We start from the raw sequence: 18,531 nt of genomic DNA on the forward strand, positions 1-18,531 counted from the left end.
CAAACGTTCCTCAACATGTCCGGTGATAGCAATGATGAGCCCGAGCACAGCGTTGATGACAATGCGGAATAAGACATTATCGTGATGGAAGGTTCTAGCAAGGTATATATCATTTTCATTATTTTACCCCATCTATAACTTCATATTAATTATTGCTATGTACTAATTATCGAATCTTGAACTTTTAGCCCTCTGGATCGATGAAGTGAAAGAAGCCGCAAGGTTGTACAAAGATAATGGAGGGAAGGCTTCACATCACCGAAGTGATAGAAGAGGGCCAGCCAATTGGTCCCGAAAAAGTCGCTAGAAAGTTCGTGAGTCAATGCGGGGCTATTGTAAGGGACAACGTGCCCATCAGCATTCAAGAATGGAAGGGTAAAAAAGATGATCCATACATGTTCCCGCAGACATAGAAAGATATGTTGTGGGTAGATGTCAAGAAATACTTCACACTTCCTAACAACGTTGATGAAAAAGTTATGAAAGACTGGACACTCAAGAAGATGGCAACCCAATTTGAGACCTTCAAGAAGAATATGGATGCCAACTATATCAAGAAGGGCCGAACTCCAGATTTTAATGACTGGCCAAAGTTAATAGATCACTGAAACTCATTTCTAGAATACAAGAGGAGTGAAGATAGTGCGAACAAGGTTCGTGTCAACTCAGGCAATGCCTAGAAGAAGGAGTACCATCATCGTCTAGGGCAACGTGGTTATAGGAGTGCAATTCCCAAATGGAGAAACATGGAACAAGACCTAATTGATTGAGGTATCATGCAACGACTATTGACTGGCTCAATCGATCGAAGAATTAGTATTACGCTCACTGAGGCACCCTTATCCCTGAGGATGGGACAGTTATTTACAATGAAAAAATACGTGAGAAGGCCCTCAGGCTTATCAAAAACATTGAAGATTCTAAAGCAATAAAGTTCAAGCTTGATAAAGAGAATGATGAGCTGACTTTAGCGCTCGGGAATCCCGAACACCCAGGATGTTGCTGAGGCTTCAGGGTGGTTCCATGAAAGTTTGCTTTCCGTAGGGACATTGACACGTACGGAAGTCGGAAGAGAAGAAAGGAATAGCAAGAGGAGAGGTGGCGGCGCATGTTAGAAGCTAAAGTGTATGAACAAGATGTAAGAATGCAGAAAGAAATTAATCGGTGAGTGGCCCTGACAGTTACTGAGATGGCCCAATCTGGAGCACTGCTGGATCCCAACATCGTCCTCAACCCTTCTCAACACCGAAGCAGCTGTGCTTCCACAGGGGTCCTCGATGAGAAGATGCCAAGCTTACCCGTGGTTGCGTAGGACAACCAACGGTACCCTATGGATGACATCGATCACTCAGCGCACCTCATGTGAGCTGTACAGATCATTTGACAACCTCACTATTAAGGTATACATATAGATAATTTATACAATTATCTCAATTGATCCACGCCTTGGGAGTTTAATAACTTCTTATTTTTCCTGTATGTACAGGTGGCGTACGGAAGTGCTTTACCAATTCTACCAGGTCAGACAAGCCACGGTATGTCGATTCTACCTGGCTACTCCAGTGTTGGGGTGGAGCAGATTTGTGATAGTAAATATGAAGGCCTAGAGCTTGATCTCCCGGGAGGTGATGGGGAAGGGACACTAGGAGATGCACTTCATGGTATCATTCTATGGCGCAAATGTTACATCATCATCCCCATCCAGGAGGCATAATTTCTTCCCATTGATGCCCCGCAACCATCATCTCCTAAGAACTTAAGACCGTCATCTCCAGTACATCCCCCTCCAGGATCGTCGTCACCACCGGGACCGTCGCATCCTTCTCGATCACCGTTTCCAGCACCATAAAATCCTGTAGGCGGGAGCGATGATGATCAAAACACCCCTGCTCGATCACAATCTGCAGTGTTGGGACTAAAACCTGGTGCGAGCAAGGAAGCACCTGCATCACCTCTCAAGAAGTCGTGACCACCGCCTTACAAGACAAGGCAGCCAAAGGTGAATGAACCCAGGAAGAAAAAAAAGAAGTCTGAACAAAGCTAGCAGGCGATATGACTCCTGAGGAATTGGAGGAGACATTGCAAGCACATGTAAGGGAGTGGGTTGAAAAAATTGCTGCAGAAAGAAAAGCGAAGGAGATGGAGCCTAAGCCAATAGATCCAGCCAAAATAAATTTTTTTATTGGCATGAAAAAAGAAGTCAAGAAGATATTACTATTGAACTACGATCGTTCCTTAGTTAAGTCTTGGTAGAAGAACAAACGAGGAGAGTCGTCGTCTAGTCGTACTGTCCCTAGCTCGGGCAGCAAGATCAGCAAGCAGATCAAGAAGCTCAACAAATAGCAGCTTTGTCTTTAGAACAACAAATCAAGGTTGTTAAGTTTATGGCAGAGATAGGTCTCTCGCTTGCTGAAGTTCTAGGGCAAGACGAACCGCCACCTCTAGAAAAGACTGTTCCTAAATGGCCCTTTGAGTTAGGCAAGCCTCTAGTCAGGCCTGAATTGGTACGAAAACTCACAACTAAGATGAATGAATTCCATTAGTGGTACATGGAGTAGTCAACCAATGACAGGGTCATGTTCGCTCTTCTTGTTAAACTGATTGATTTTTTAGGTGAAGATGAGAAACTGCAGTGGGTGGAATTCAAGGATATTTATGAAGTGTACCATCAAGATGCCCTAGATGTCTCTCTTATCAGTGCCTGGGTTCTGTAAGTGTGTATTTATTAGATGTTAATTTTAGCTCAGCTCATTATTATGTGTGTGTGTCATCTCACTAACTTTATCTTTTATTTTATGGAGGATGCAAATTCAGAGGTGCCACCAAGAATCCTAGTTCAACGTTGGCTTCGTGGACCCAATGCTTGTTAACCAAAAGCAGATACGGGATCAATCAAAGTCTCATCAAAGTCTACATTGGATGCAATATATAAATTCTTGGAGCAATAGAATTACAAACAATACATGCTACTACCTTACAACTTTAAGTAAGTGTGGGTACCATCTATTTTTATTTTCCTTTCCTTACCTAATTAATGTTAGTTAGTTCTAATATGAATATGTATGTACATAGTTACCATTGGATTCTCTTTATAATTATGATTGATCAAAACAACGTTATTGTGTTTGATTCGCTGAGGAAACCAAAGGACGAGTACCAAGACATTCAAAACATGCTTAACTTGTAATAATTCTGTACCTTTATCTCTATGCAAAAGTTTATTTCCTAACTTTCACCAAACACTGTATCATATTCATTATTTTAATTCGTAGCGCATGGAAATAATTCCATAAGTATCACCGTGGTGATTTCAAAGAAAAACTTATGTTCAGTACAACTTTTTTGGTATGCATGAAGTTTGCACATTTTGTATATTCTATAACACGAATATTTCATAATTTATTTTTTTCCACTAAAGTGCTTGAGACAGGAACAAGGCAATAATTTATGTGGATACTACATCTGTGAGCATATACACCATTTCGTGAGACACAAGGTGCTATCGGACCATATAACTGTACCTAAAATAAACCTATTAATTATTAATCGTTTTCTAGCTCCTTTTATTTAATTGTTGGTGTAAGATTCACATATTTCTAAATTACAGATGTGGCAGATTCGTGAAGAACTCTCAGAGAAGGAAAGGCTTTTGGTAATCAAGAAGCACTCATAGGATTTCTGGTGGACGAGGTGATAAATCCAAAGGAGAATTTTATTACAATGGACATTCAGTAGCCGAACCGAGCAACACCACGATGGGAGGAATCTAAGAATTACGAGGAAAAATTATTGTATATATATTAATTGTATTAATATTGGTTTGATGTGTATAATATATTAAGAATTGTATATATAGTAGTTAAAATCAATATTATGCATATACTATCATGAAATATATATACGACATGCATACAATACGAGCGTATACGTGTAAGTAGTGTACTCTAAGAATGTATACGTATAGGTAATTAGCATTAATATGGAAAAGAATTCAAGGTCAAAAGAAAAAAGATCTTTAGTGTCAGTGACTCGGGACTAAAGAGGAGACTTTAATCCTGAAAGATTAGTCCTGGTTGAATATTCGAGAGATATGACTCTCTTCAATCGGGACTAATGCTCACTTTTTCACCAATACTCTAGCAGCCATTTCTTTCCTATGTCCGGCAGAACGCACGACAGATTTTGATTTCAATGCATGGCATGGCCTGTGCTGCGTACATACATGCTGCTGTACTGTACGTACGCTAGGTGCAAGCGCGATCGACCTGGACACAAGAGATGGATGTGCAGGGGCCGCGCGTGCATGAACGGGCGTGCTTCGCCCGTGTGCAGTGCAAGGGCCGGGCCCACCTGGCGCCAGGCACCAGACCTACGCGAGTTTACGGAGCAAAGCTAGGTTGTCATCATATACCGCTGTAGCAATGTTGAGTCTCGATGCCCCTACTCATCAGAGCCTATCGACGAGCACTTTAACTGCTTCAACGCACGGAGGGGATGCTAGATAGGCAACTCTATCTATTTTGTTTTAAAAAGCAAAAACTAACGGGTGTGGCTATAGCTCAAACGTTTGAGACTTAGCTGTCTCAATCACTCTTTTTTTACCGTCCGATTGCTAATCAATGGTTCAGATCTGCTCTCTCCCCCCTTATCTCCTTCCCAGCCGCCTCCTTTCCTCTTCATCTCCCCCCATACCGCATCCTTCCTTCTCTCCCTTGATGCTGCCGCCGCCCGCCTACCCTCCACCTCACCAGCGTCGTCCCCTGCACCGACAAGGCCCGCCGGTCGAGCCTCCGCCCCCCACCGCTCTCCCTCCTCCTCCTCCACCGATGGCCGCTTGCCCCCACCTCTGCCGCTGCCCTGCCCATCTCCATCGGTGGGGCTGCCAGATCCACCGCCACCATCTCGACCACTCCTGCGCTAACCCGTCGATGGCGCTCGCTCCCGCCGCCTCCACCATCCAGCCGGGATCCTCCGCCGCTCGGCTCCGGTGGCGCCCACGCCGCCTTTGCTCTCCCACCATTTCAACTGCCACCAACGCTGGCCGGCGAGCCGCCCCGAAGCCTCCTCTAGGCCCGAAGACCATAGGTAACCCCACCCCCAACCCCGAACCTAGAACCCGAACCCTAAAGCTCGCCGGCGCCATTGCCGGAGCTGGGGGAGAACAACCAGAAAAAATGATTGAGATAAACTTAAAAGTCAAGCATTTGAGCTGTAGCAAATCTAAAAACTAAAGGGCACAATGTGTAGGTACAAAATTGCCCTAAAAGAAATGTATAGGTACAAAATAGAGCTTTTAGCTTGTAGGGAAGGTTTAGCTCTAGCTCGACAATGATCACAGGAGCCAGCGACCCTGGAGACAGATAGTGCCAATTGTGTTGAAGCAATAGCATGGAAGGATCCTGATCGATCGGTGTTTGCGACAATCCTGCAAGATATTGAAGATGCGAAGGAGGGATACAGGAAATTAGAGGTAAATATGATAAATTAAGTGAGATCAAAATGTAATTGCTCATGAATTAGCCAAGCATGCTAGAGTAATGAATAGCTCAGCTGAGTACCGAGTTGTCTTGAGCAACTGATACATAATGATTGTAACCCGCCTGCTTAAGCAATGAGATCTCTCTTTTCGCAAAAAAAAAAAACTGATAAAGGAATGAACTAGCTGATGAGAAAGGTAAATGCCCTACCCCAAATGTAGGAGTACAACGATTTTCTCAAATTATTCTTAACTCCCAAGCGAGGTTTTGAAGGTACATCCTACCATTTTAAAGATTTTCAAGATTTATCAAGTGTTGTTTTGGAATGAATGATTTTCTTTTCAAATCACGATATACCTTATCGTTATGAACACAGAATACATTGAGAGACTTAACATGTCTTTTTATGGCTAGCATGCATTTTTTTCTCGGCTATCGCATCATTAATTTTGTTGAAATATACAGTTTGAACCTGCTCCAACGCTTTGGTTCACAACCTACAGAGGGATGCATGTCTTTTATTTTTAATTTGGAGGCTCAAAATTTTGGTGAGTAAATAGGAATAAGGGTGGTGTTATATATTTGGCGCCTAAAATTTAAGGTTTGATTAGGTGGCATTTGCAAGCCGTCAGATCATCATAGTGTGATCGCGGACATTTCTTCTTCCTCTGGCTACAAGCGTCCGGTCTTCTTCCACAATAAAGAACATGCCCGCCCGCTCGCTGGCCGCCATTGTCCTAGCCGGTTTCATTTTGGTACTCCTCGAGCCGCTACTTATAACTTACCGCATGCCACTGGCCTGTTGAGTCGAGGTTGCCACAATGCTCACATCATCCTAACCGGTTCATTTTGATTCTCCCCTCTGCCACCACCGCCCGTTGAGCTGGTGCTGCCGTCATAGCCTTTTTTTTTGAAGAATCAGGAGGGGAGTTCCCTACAAGCATATGAAGGTAAAATTATGTCCTTCCTTCTTAGGACATTACTTGTACTGAGCCTATCTTTGAGTACTAGCCAAAAGAACACTTTGTGCTTATTCTGACATCTTGATTTCCAAAGCCATTTAAATACTTGGTGAACCTGTCGTGACAAGTAAGGTAACGATAAGCTTTTGAAGATGAGAAATGAGCGCTTCCCCAGATGTATGTCCAAATGTCTGATTTAGCATTGAGAGGCAAATCTTCCAAATCAGCAGCTAACTGAAGCAACTGGTCAAAAGCTTGAGAAGGGAGGGGAAGGTGGAATAAATGTTGTAGATCGGTAGTTTCATATGCCATCTGAATTGAAATCTCTTTCTTCTTGGTGAAAGAGAAGAGTTGAATTGAAATCTCTTTCTTCTTGGTGAAAGAGAAGAGTTGTGGATAAGACTGAGCTGGGACTTGATTCCTCCACATATCTTGCCACAGAAAGCATGTACTGCTATCGTTGACTATGACTGTTGCTAGTCCTTTAAACTTGTCCAACAGTTTTACAATATCCCTCCATCAAAAAGAACCTTTTTTCTCCTGTCCTGGAAATTTACCATTGGCATAATATTTCTCCCATATAAGATGTACTCAAGGAATATCAGCTTTATTGAAAAATTTGTGCAAATATTTGAGCAGCAAGGCTTCATTTTGTGTCTTAATATTTAGGACCTTAGATCCCCTTCTTTCCTTGGCAAGCTGACCATTTCCCAGGCTGCTTTAGGTGATTTTTTGTTGTTGATATCTAAGCCTCTCCAAAGACAATGCTTCCGGTATTATCCACCTGTTTATAAATTGTCTTGTGGAGCATGAAGGTAGAATGTGAAACATTGGTAAGGCAGTGAAGATAGAGTTGGTTAATTGAAGTCTCCCTGCTTCAGATAAAAAATTGGATGTAGTTACTAGTCTTCTTTCACATCTGGACACCATTGGGAGAAATTCTTCAACTCTGGGCTTTGTCAATCCTAGTGGTAACCCCAAATAAGTGAAAGGTAGTTTACCAATTGAACAACCAAACAATTGAGAGAGAGTTTGTATCCTATCCTCTGCAATATTGATGGGTACCATCATAGATTTGCTGAAATTAACTTTTAAGCCAGTAGATAAGGCAAAGGATTGCAAGATCTCTTTCAGGTGAAGCAGTTAAGAGAGACAACCTTCCATGATAATAAGGGTGTCATCAACATATTGTAAGATGGGAAAGTCCTGATTATAGTTGAGAGAAATTGGTAGTTGTAAGTGCCCTTGATCTTTTGTAGAGTTTAGTAATGTTTGCAATAAGTCAGCTCCTAGCACAAAAAGAAGTGGAGAGAGGGGATCTCCTTGCCTGACCCCTCTTCTACAAGTGAACCTTTTCCCTAGTACCCCATTCAATAGGATGGAAGATGTTCCTGAACAAAAGATTTGCTGCATCCAATTGAGCCAAGTTGGTCCAAAACCTTTATGTTTCATGTTCTCCAGCATGGCTGTGTGTTCAATTCTGTCAAAAGCCTTTTCAAAATCTAGTTTAATGATGACAATCTCCTTTTTAGATTTATGAAATAAATGTAGGTATTCAAAGGCCCAAGCTAGACAGTCTTGAATAGTCCTTGATTTGATGAATCCATACTGATTTTTATGGATAAGACTCATAATAACCTTCTGCAACCTATTAGCCAAGAGTTTAGTGAGCAACTTCATAGAATTATTCAAAAGTGACATTGGTCTGTAGTCTGAAACTGTTGCAGCCCCATCAATCTTGGCTATTAGAGTAATCTAGGATCCATTGATACTTTGAAGGCATATATTTCCAGAGTGAAAAGCTTTACAGAGAGTATAGAAATCTTTCTTAATAATTGGCCAACATCTTTTGATGAAATCAGTGTTAAACCCATCAGGACTAGGTGCTTTATCATTTGGCATAATATGAATAACAGAGTCAATTTCCTCATGAGAAAAAGGGTCTTCTAGGGATTGAAGGTTATCAGCTAGATACAAGAGCTGTTGAAGATCAAAAGCCATAGGATGAGGGTCTGAAGTACCCAACCTTTCTTTATATGCTTCCCAAAGAATGGATTCCTTAGCATGACGATTTGAGTGAGAGATACCAGTAGCATCCTTTAGAGATCTAATAAAATTCTTCTTGTGCTTAATTGTTGCATTTGCATGAAAGAATTTTGTCGACTCATCCCCAAACTTTACCCATTTAATGGATCGTCTTTGTTTCCAATATGTTTTTTGCTGCTGTAAAAGGGTTTGTAGCTTGTCCTTCAGAATTTCTTGAAAATTCCATTCTATTAAAGATAAATCCCTGCATTCTTCTATGAATTCCAAGAAGGAGAGGATTAGCTTCACATTTGAAATAAGGCCTTTCAAGCTAGAAAGTTGGGCTTTCCAGGCTCTTAAAACCCTTCTTAGGTTTTTGAACTTTTTAGTGATAATTTTAGCTTTATCTGTGGCCTGAACACGTATTGACCAACCATGAGCTACAATATCCATAAAGTGTTCATGTTGTAGCCAGTAATTTTCAAATCTGAATACTTTGCCCTTTGGGTTATCCGTACCAATACTAATGACACAGGGTGAATGATCTGATGTTTCCATAACCAGGGGGTATGCTATGGTATTTGGGTATGACAAAGACCAGGAACTAGAAGTAAAAGACTAGTCCAGCCGTTCTAACAAGGGTGATTGTTGCTTGTTGGACCAAGTATATTGCTTTGATTTAAAGGGAATTTTAACAAGGCCAAGAGCACTGATGGCTTCATTAAACATAAATATTTCAGAGTAGTTCCCCCTGGTTTGTTTCTATTGGCTGGATCTCTTATTAAGTTGAAGTCCCTAGAATCGGCCAGTCAATGTCATCAAGCATTTGTTTGTGTTTTAGCCATTGAACAAAATCTCTCTTTCCCTTAGCAGAACAAGGGCCATAAACATTGGTGAGGACCCATTCACTATCAAAAATAATTGAAGAAAATTTAATAGATACAACATACTCATTCATAAACACCATTCACCCATCAAACAAGCTAGATTTGCAGATAACAGCAATGCCTCCAGAGGCTCCTTGTGACGGTAGCTATTCAAACTTATCAAGAGCAGGGGGACAGAATTTTCTGATAAATAAACTGTCAATGTGCTCTCTTTTAGTTTCCTGTAAGCAAATAATGTCACACTGACTTTCAATAATTTTGTCTCTATTGGCATTCCATTTTTTTCTAAATTAATACCTCTCACATTCCAGCACATAACATTCCAAACTCTCTTGTTATGGTGAGAATTCATATTTGTATTCATATATATAAAGAGTCCAGATAACCATAGAACTAGGTGAGCATCACCTATACTAAAACCATAAAGAGCAAAAGAGGAAGTTTTTTGAGTAGTAGCATAATATCATTATAGACCCAAAATAAAGCCTAGAGACTATAGTGAAGTAACACAGGACAGGAAGGATCAAATTTTGCAAAATAATGATTCTTGGCTCCAAGCAGTGATTACTGCTTTTTAGGCTTCTTCTTGAGATTCTTTGGGATTTCACCATCATCACTTGCATTGTCAGACTTTTTCTTGGGTAGCTTCTTTCCACTAGGGGGAGCTACTGGCTTCTTTTTCTTGTTTAAGGCAGTAAGGGTAAGCTTGGATGGTTCAACCTTTCAAAAGGCGTCCCCTAGATTGCGAATCACTGATTGGGTCAAAAGAGGGGATCCATTGAACACCCAATACAATTCTTGTCTTTGCACCCAGAGGCTCTAAATCCCTGATTATGAATTAGTTTCCTTCTACTCCGTATGAGTTCCTCATCAGATATGTTGATACCCATGCCATCCTTTGGTGGCTTTTTGATCTGATCAGCTTGATCAAGAAGGGTTTTAGACCATGGACCAGAGGAGGAGGACACCTTCTAAAACATTTTCTCTAATGGCGTACCGGGAGAAACTTCTTTGTCAGAATGTAAAGATGCCTATGAAAGAGCATCAGGACTCTGAACTGATGTTGTGGGGACAAAGGGAGCAATAGAGGAACTAGCAATGTTTTCTTGAGACTCTCCTTCAAAAATAATGCCTTTGGCCTTTTTCATAGTTTTCTGGTTATTTAACTAGACAGCCGAACAAGCAGGTGACATTGTGATGGTAGACTGAAATTCATGGATTGTCCTGACTGAATAAATTGCATAGCTGGAGATGATATAAAACTGTTGGCCCATAGAAAATTCATAGGATTCATAAGCTGAGCCATAAAAAAGTTTGACCAGGATAGAGGTGTGGCGGATCCACCTCGGATTACCTTGATTAAAGCATAGTTAAGTCGCCTGACACGCGACACTCATGCCTTAGTCAAGTTAACTCGAAGTGCCGTCGGATTTCATCCGATTTAACCACTCAACCGGACCGAGTTTAGCAGACTCACACGAAGGTGAGTGGTTCCAGAGAATACAACAGATCCACTGAGTTAACCAAAATTGATCATTTAGTTCAACATCCAAACGAAAATCAGAGTTTTTACAGGGTTCAAGCAGCGGAAAGGGTAAAATAACGGAAGCTAGCGCCGGGGGTCGGATGTCCCTGATGAGGCCGATCAGGACATCAGTGATCCCTTTCCTCGCCGTCCGAGGAGGGATCCCACTCAACCATCCAACCCGGAGGGAGCTGGGGCGGCCAAGTGCCAATAGAAGCGAACTCAGGAGCTGCGACTTCACCTGAAAAGAAAGCCACAAACAAGGCTGAGCTGCTAAGCTCAACAAGACTTAACCGACCGGTGGTAAAACTACTCCACCACGTCTAGACATGCAAGGCTCTTTGGCCGAGGGTTGGTTTGCCAAAAGCGACTAATTTAGGTCCTTACTTTCAAGTTTTTAGGTCCAATTCTAAGTTCACTAACCAGTCTACATTGGCATCTTATTCTAAGCAAACATGGATCCAACTTTATGTATATAAACTCATCATCAAAACCATGTCATCATCAGACTCTTTCATTACTCAGTGTAGCATAGCGATCAAGCAGTCTCAAACTGTGAGAGGCAGACGAATCGATTCGGGTTTCTTAACCATGCATGGCGAACCTAACCTCACGACATCCACGCACCACAAGGGTCGCTTCCTGTGTCGGCCGTCCCCATCAATTCCCAGGCACGTGTCAAGTCCAAACTTCCCTTGGCATGCAATGCTCCACAGTCCCGGCCTCTACCGTACTGTGACCGCACTTGCACCCACATGATGCACCATGGGAACCTCGTTCCAGAGACAGCAGGGGTATAAGCCACACCCTAGTTCAATCAGGTACTAGGCTTCCCTATCCCATAATAGGTATGAGATTAGTACTTTCAAAAACTTGATCACGAACACCACCACTGTCGGGCCTTAACAAGTTCCATAGACAGACAGGACGATCAGCCGACCACAAAAGAGTTAACCAAAACCCTGCCCCGTCCATCGTCCTTATAGTTGTAACAGAAGGGAAACAACCAATTCCTATAACTCGCGAGTGACAGGAAATCACTCGACTTTTACCGTTTTCCTATTTAAGCATAGCAACTACTCGGTCCAACAACTAGTGTTCAGATCAAGGAACTATGTCATGCATCTAAGGTTGCAAACAACTCCTATACATAAATGCACAAACACAAGAAAGAAGGCATGCGCAAGTTTGGGGAAACTTTGGGATTCATGCTCCAGGGCTTGCCTTCAAGCGGAGGGGAGGGAAGCTGGTCTTCAGTTGGGGCGACTTCAGCTTCTGGAACTGGTAGCTCAGCTACGGCTCCGTTTTCTGGCACCGGGTGTAGCTCGTAGACGCCGTCAGCAAGACGGAACTCTACACGCATGCAATGCAGGGATTAGTGTTTAGACGGTTATTTCAACAGCAACACTTGCAAGTCTTAGCCCAGAAACTTGTAGCAAAGCTATGGAAAGAGTGTGAGGGTTCAAGCTTTAGTGGATAGAGAACAGACCAAGGGTCGAATTGGAAGAAACTTATGATCTGACTCTTAAACCTTAAGGGATAACTGTGGTTGGGGTCCTCAGATCTATTACAGAGAAGTCCCTGAAATCTTACACAGATACCCTCGGGTCAAGGAAAAAGATACAACCGAGTCCTCGGGCGGAGCAGATAAAGGTCGGCTAACAGGCAGGGTCGGGCGAGACGGAAAAAGGGGTCGGGCGAACAGATAAGGTCGGGCGAACCGGTGAGAGGTCGGCAGCTTACCTTCGGTTTATAGGTGAAGCTTTGGGGTTGGGAAGAAGTAGACTTGCGCGGAAGGGCTTAAGCACTTAAGCACTATGGCTTGGGTGGAGGCGATGTCCGGCGGTGCTCCGGTGGCGGCGAAGCTTCTTGTGAGCAACAAGGAAACTCTAGCACAGCGCGGAGGAGCAGGCGGCTGGGTGGATTGGGGAGGTGTGGGTGTTGAGCAGGAATGAGAGTTTGTCAAGAACTTAGGTGGCGGTGCTCAAGCACAAAACAGGGGAACAAGGCGGCGAGGCAACGATGGCGAAGGGAACTCCAGTAGGACTCTGGCATTCCCTTTTATAGCTGCGCGGAGAGAGAGGGAGTTGGAGTAGCACGAAGACCGGAAGAAAAGGATGGAGTGCGCTGCCATGGCGGTGATTGAGCGGCGATGGGCGGCGGAACAGGACTTCGAAGATAGCGTCCTCAGCTATTGGGCAATGGAGACAAGGCAGCGCAGGCGCGGTTTCGCCGGTGGTTGAGATTTGGCGGAGGTGGGCATTGTCGTGCGGCGGATCTGATGGGTGTGACAGGGGGAACGGCGCTGCAAGTGAGGTTGCACAGATGAAAAGACAGGCATGAAAAGACTGCGCGGGCGAGCGTGGAGCGGTGGTCTGCCGGGCACAGTTCTGGCAAGGCGGAAAAGAACTGTTGCGGCCGGAGTCGGGGTTGGCGATGGAGGAATTGTCGCGTAGCGAGTTTGGGGCGGCGCGACTGTGGAGAGGAGGCGGAAAAACCGGAAGGCATCGGGCCTTGCAGCAGGAGATCCGGTGAGGTGATGATGGGCGCGAGCAGCGAGGCAGTTTTGACGCAGCAGGCGGCAAAGCTCTGCCATAGCGGCGTCGGAGCACCAAGGCGCTGCTGGCGAGGGCGCGAGCGAGACGAGGTGCTGCAGAAAGGGGTGCAGAGGGGCTTCCGCGGCGATTGGGGAGAAGGGCGCGAGAATCCATTCTGTCGTGGTCGGCGACTGGGCGGAGCGGCGGGTGTCGGAGAAGTTGAGCCACGCGGCGGGAGAGCTCTGAAGCGATGCAGGCCGCTCGAGTGCGTCTGCCTCGGGAGATCTGGGAAAAAGATTTGCGGGTCCACCCGTCATTCCATCGGTCATTCTCGGTTTCTCCTCTGCTTAGGATCGAAGGGACACTGCCTTGGGGAACTCAGAAGGAACCGAAGGGGTGGGTCGGGGTCTCAGGGGTCGGGACCCTGACCGGAGGTGGAGCGCTTAAGCTTAGGGGAGGGCTGAGACAGAGGAATTTGGGACTCGGATTAAGGTTAACTTGAAGGATTAACCGGGGTCGTTACAAGAGGTACCTAAACCTGATTCTCAACTGCTCCTGATCAGAAGTGCTTTTCCTACTGCCTAATAACTTTTGCACTTGGTTGAAGAAGATTTGCTTGCTTGAAGGCAGCCACTTGAGCAAACACTAGGTCTTGACTTGGTCAACAAATTCCACAAAACCCAGCTGCCTATTATTATTCTCCTCTTCCGGATGCACCTCTTGATTTGGGTTATCTCCCACAAGGTCATTCTCATTAATATCTTCTTGAACTATGTGAAGTGGCTAACCATTATCTTGTGGGATAAAAACTTCTACTTGAACAGGCTGAATGTTGAATTTTTGAGCTTGAACATTATCACTGTCAGAAGAATCAGTCCCATCTATGACTTGGACATCTTCTTTCTCATGAGCTTCAGCTTCCAAATCTTCTGCTGCCTGAATCAGATTTTCAATTCCTCCCTAATCCTCCTCCACAACCATGTTCAAATCAATATTCAGAGGGTTCCCATTCTGAATCAAGTCATTAACTTCCAGAAATTCATTGTTACCAGGATTAACACCAACAAGCTGGGGATTTGGGCCCAAAGGAGCTGCAAGGGCTTGGACTATTGGAATTTCTTGGGCAACCTTGGGCCCAATAAGAGGGGCATCATTTTGGACTTCAGGCCCAGCAGGCCAGAGTCCCCATTGTGGAGCAGGACCTCTTCTACTACCTAATTATTAGCATTGTTATTATCACCCTGTCCTGCATTGGATGGCTGCCCATATCTGAAAAAATCAAAGAGATTTGGATCAACATCATCGGTTGCTCTTCGTCAGCAGGGCTTGCACCTAGCATTCTATACTGTAGTATCTCACATTGAACAGTCCAAGAATTTCCTTCAAAATCTTCACCTTCAGAGCATACCAGGAACCAGGGAATTTAAGATAGGTCCACTACTCTAATTTTAGCCACAATTCTGGCCAAATTATTAGGATCTTCCTCCCAAACCATGAGCTTGCCAAATTTAGACACAGCTTTTTCTATATCAGCTTTAGTCCAGTAGTCAATATTAAATCCCAGAAGCATGATCCAAACTTCACAGTACATGGTGATGAGCCTATTATTCCACCCCTTGTTATGATCAGAAAAGGTTATCCCATAATTTCCATATTTGTGAGCCCCCCAAATCAGGAAATCCTTTTCATGCACATAATGAAAACGCACATATGATTGGCCATATGGACATGGCTGAATAGAATGGACCCCAACTCTACGACGGTTTCTCAAGAAATCATCAAGCAAATCTTTGATGGACTGGAATGATACCTGTTGCTGTGGACGAGGCTCAATACTAGCAATGGCCACATCACTTTGATTCCGGTGCGGGCCACCAAGAACCACTCGAGACATAGGCTTCCTGAATCCAACCAACTGTTGATGGCACCCTGTAGGCATGAAGGGGATTGGATCCACAAACTTGTACGCCATGAATGGAGCCTTGAGGATCATCCGAAGCAAGCACCGGACTTAACAAGGAATTGGGGTTTTCTTTAGAGCAATGTGGGTGGCGAAGGGGGTCAGAGGAGAGCAAAGCGGGCAAGGGAGGAGAGCTCTGGGGTGCTGCGCAACTACTATCGAGGGGAGGCGGAGATGACTGCGGTGATGGTGCCGAGGTGAAAAGGGAAGGTGAACGGGCGGACCGGAGACTGCGGTCAGGGGAAGACATTGCCAAGTTATGGTTGTCTCCGGAGAAGTGGAAGTTACACCCAAAAGGAAACGACCCAAGTCTTGAAAGCTTCCAACCGCCAGCTCATTGCGCCCATTGGGTCCACCAGTCATTGGTGTTGTGCCACGAAACCAAGAGTCCACCTTGGCACCCTCCCAGTCGATCGGTTGTACAGTTGGGGAGAAATGCCCATCTTTGGAAAGACCTGGAAAATGAGGTGGGAACAAGCAAGAGGAAGCAATGTGACCCAGCCTAAAATAGAGCCAACAACGAATGGGCCTGGAACATTCGGCCTGAGAATGCGAAGAGGAAAAACACCTGGAGCAAGAGTTACGGCCCAGCTTCACACCATACTCTGAAGTCAAGCTTGGCGGTAAAAAAGGAAATGCCCTGGTTAATTGTTCACCTGAATCTGATTGTTTTGACCGCCCCAAATTAAGCTCCAAATCAATGCCGGAAGAAGCTGGGTTTGAATTTGAATTCGAGTTCCTGACGTTGTTCATGTTCATCACTGAGATTGAAGATTTTCGAATCCATAGCTTACCGAAATGACTGAAAGCAGATTTTCAATGGACTTGGTGAACTGCAAAATTGGAACCTTTTGAAGCTAAGCTAGAACGTCCAATAGGGATTGAATTAGCTCCTGTCAGCAGAGGAAAACTCAACTGAGAGTAATGACTAGAAGTGATCTTGGACTTCTTAGCAGCAACCAAAATCCAAGGGAAAAGAGTTCCCTGAGCTGTGGCAAGCACTGATTTGGCAAAATGGAGACCCCGATCATTCTATAGATTGAAAGCCACTTTGAAGATCTCACATTGAGAAGAAGCCAATTGATATACCAGTAAACCAACTTCTTTGGAAGAAACACAAAACTTGAAAATCCAATCATCAACTTCAGCAACTTCAAAAAGAGGACCCGAGCCTCCAAGCACAGATTGCAGCAAAAATCCCACATTGTCCACTGAGAGCTTAATCCGAGAGCGAGTAAAAGTGGCCTGGAGCTAGAACCTTGATGCATAAGCTGAAGGGGAAGGCGAGACCCGAACTCCAAGAAGGGATCGTACCTTGGCCAAGAAGGTGAGCCTAGGATGCAAATCCACCTTGGAAATATCCATGGAAGTTAATCAGAACTAACCAGCCAAAAGACAACACCGAACTAGAAGAGAAGATAACCGCCACAAGGAGAAAACCAGAGGGAGGTGGACGCCGGAACCAGGTGGTCACCGGCGGTGAGGGTGTTGGATGCCGGGATCGGGAGGTCACCGGCGGGAAGGAGGGTGGTCACCGGGACCAGATGGTCACCTGCTTCATTTGTTGGTCTAGCTTGGTGCATGAGTTACTTCGTTTGGAGTAGTATTCCAGATGCATGGATGATGGATGGATGAGCATCTTCACGTTGCTGCCATAGCCTTGCCGCACCACCGTGCCGCTGGCCACTGCCTCGTCACCGGCCACTGCACCTCCACGACAATTCCTCTAAGGTTGTCAACGGTGAATACCCCTCTGCACAAAAACCTCACCACCCAGGGCACCCAACCACCCACTATCCGGCTACCCCTAATCACTAATTAGCCATCCAACCGTTCAAAGCAAGCGGCGTCTGTAAACTTCTCGTTTTCAGTCGGAGGACGTGCCGCGTGCGTAGAAACAAAGGCGGTCATTTCCCCGTTTCTTTCCCCTCACCCTTTTCTTCCTTCCCGTCATCCCGTGGGCCGCAGCCGTAGGCCTGTAGCGTCGAAAACCCCAGCAGCATTTCCATTTCATCGATTCCTCCGCCGCGATGGCGAAGGATGAGGAACAACGTCGAGACTCCTTCCGCAAGCGCCACCCAAACCTGTTCGCCATGGTCCACGACCTCTTCGAGGAATTCAATGCCCACGCCGCCACCGTCGCCTTCTTCCCGGTCGGCAGCGAGCCCCAGGCCTTTGGTGGGCCCACCATGGAGTCCGTCCTCCGCACATACCTCCCCGCCGACGGGCCCCTTCGCCAGCCCTCTTCCATTGCCGCTTCCCATGGGGCCGCTGGCGGCGGCGGCGGTGCCGAGATGGCCGGGGAGGTTGCAGCCCGCGTGGCTGGGATGAGGCGGGAGTTGGTGGAGACCAAGGCACTGGTTGCTACGGAGTGGGAGCGAGTGGCCGACGCTGCGGGTAAGATCAGAGAGGCGCAGGCGACCGCGCAGAAGGAGAATTGGTGGGAGGTGAACGTGGAGGCCCTCGGGGAGGAGGAGCTGCAGGTGTGTGTCGAGGCGCTCGAGATACTCAAGGCCGATGTCCAGGAACGTGTCGACGCGATGGCATCGGCCAGGATGTCGCTGCCACGCTGTTGATGGAGAAGAAGCAGCCGGAGACAGTAGCGATCGCGCTTATCAGGTCAATCTGCTTCAGTTGTCGAATCAAAGGCATCGTGTTTGTTTGGCTGATTGCTTTTGCTGCCATCCAGATCGCAGGGATTTAGTATAGTAAATTTCGCTGCTATCTTTACTTGTTGCAGTCTTGTCTTTTCGTAATCTCTGTGGACAAAACAGAAATGCATATCAATATAATATGATCAGGAATGCTGTGCTTGGACAAATTATTGCTTTATCTGTTAAGCTGACTTGTTCTGCTGGGGTCGGACTGAAATCGATTGGTTCTCATGCTGTCGATCAACATAACTCAGGAAGCCATTCTGGGTACTTTGTAGTTTGCTCCCGAGTTATAGCTTTCCCATTTTGTGATTTGACGGTACATATGTTGCTCGATCTGTTGACATGCTTGGTATTATATTACTCGTGTAAGTCCTATTGCAAGGAACAAGTTCTAGTTGTGCCATAGATATTATCGTCCAAATATAAGTTTAGAAACATAAATTTCCTCCATATGTACTTCAAAACCCAATAGATGTTTTGATAATAATAATAATTGGAAAT

General features: G+C 45.1%; 1 protein-coding gene across 1 annotated transcript; it reads left to right on the forward strand.

Annotated features, from left to right (window-relative positions):
* The first annotated feature begins 17,403 nt into the window (after window positions 1–17,403).
* Window positions 17,404–17,949, forward strand: LOC117853541 (uncharacterized). The gene has a single exon (XM_034735871.1). It carries the CDS (start codon window positions 17,404–17,406, stop codon window positions 17,947–17,949), a length of 546 nt encoding a protein of 181 aa, XP_034591762.1.
* Window positions 17,950–18,531: the final 582 nt, after the last annotated feature.

This window comes from Setaria viridis, chromosome 4 (assembly GCF_005286985.2).
Source record: "Setaria viridis chromosome 4, Setaria_viridis_v4.0, whole genome shotgun sequence".
Classification (NCBI taxonomy): domain Eukaryota; kingdom Viridiplantae; phylum Streptophyta; class Magnoliopsida; order Poales; family Poaceae; genus Setaria; species Setaria viridis.

Bases quoted from the DNA above. Each gene is read 5' to 3' on its own strand.
- LOC117853541 (XM_034735871.1), top strand. From the start codon at position 17,404: ATGGCGAAGGATGAGGAACAACGTCGAGACTCCTTCCGCAAGCGCCAC.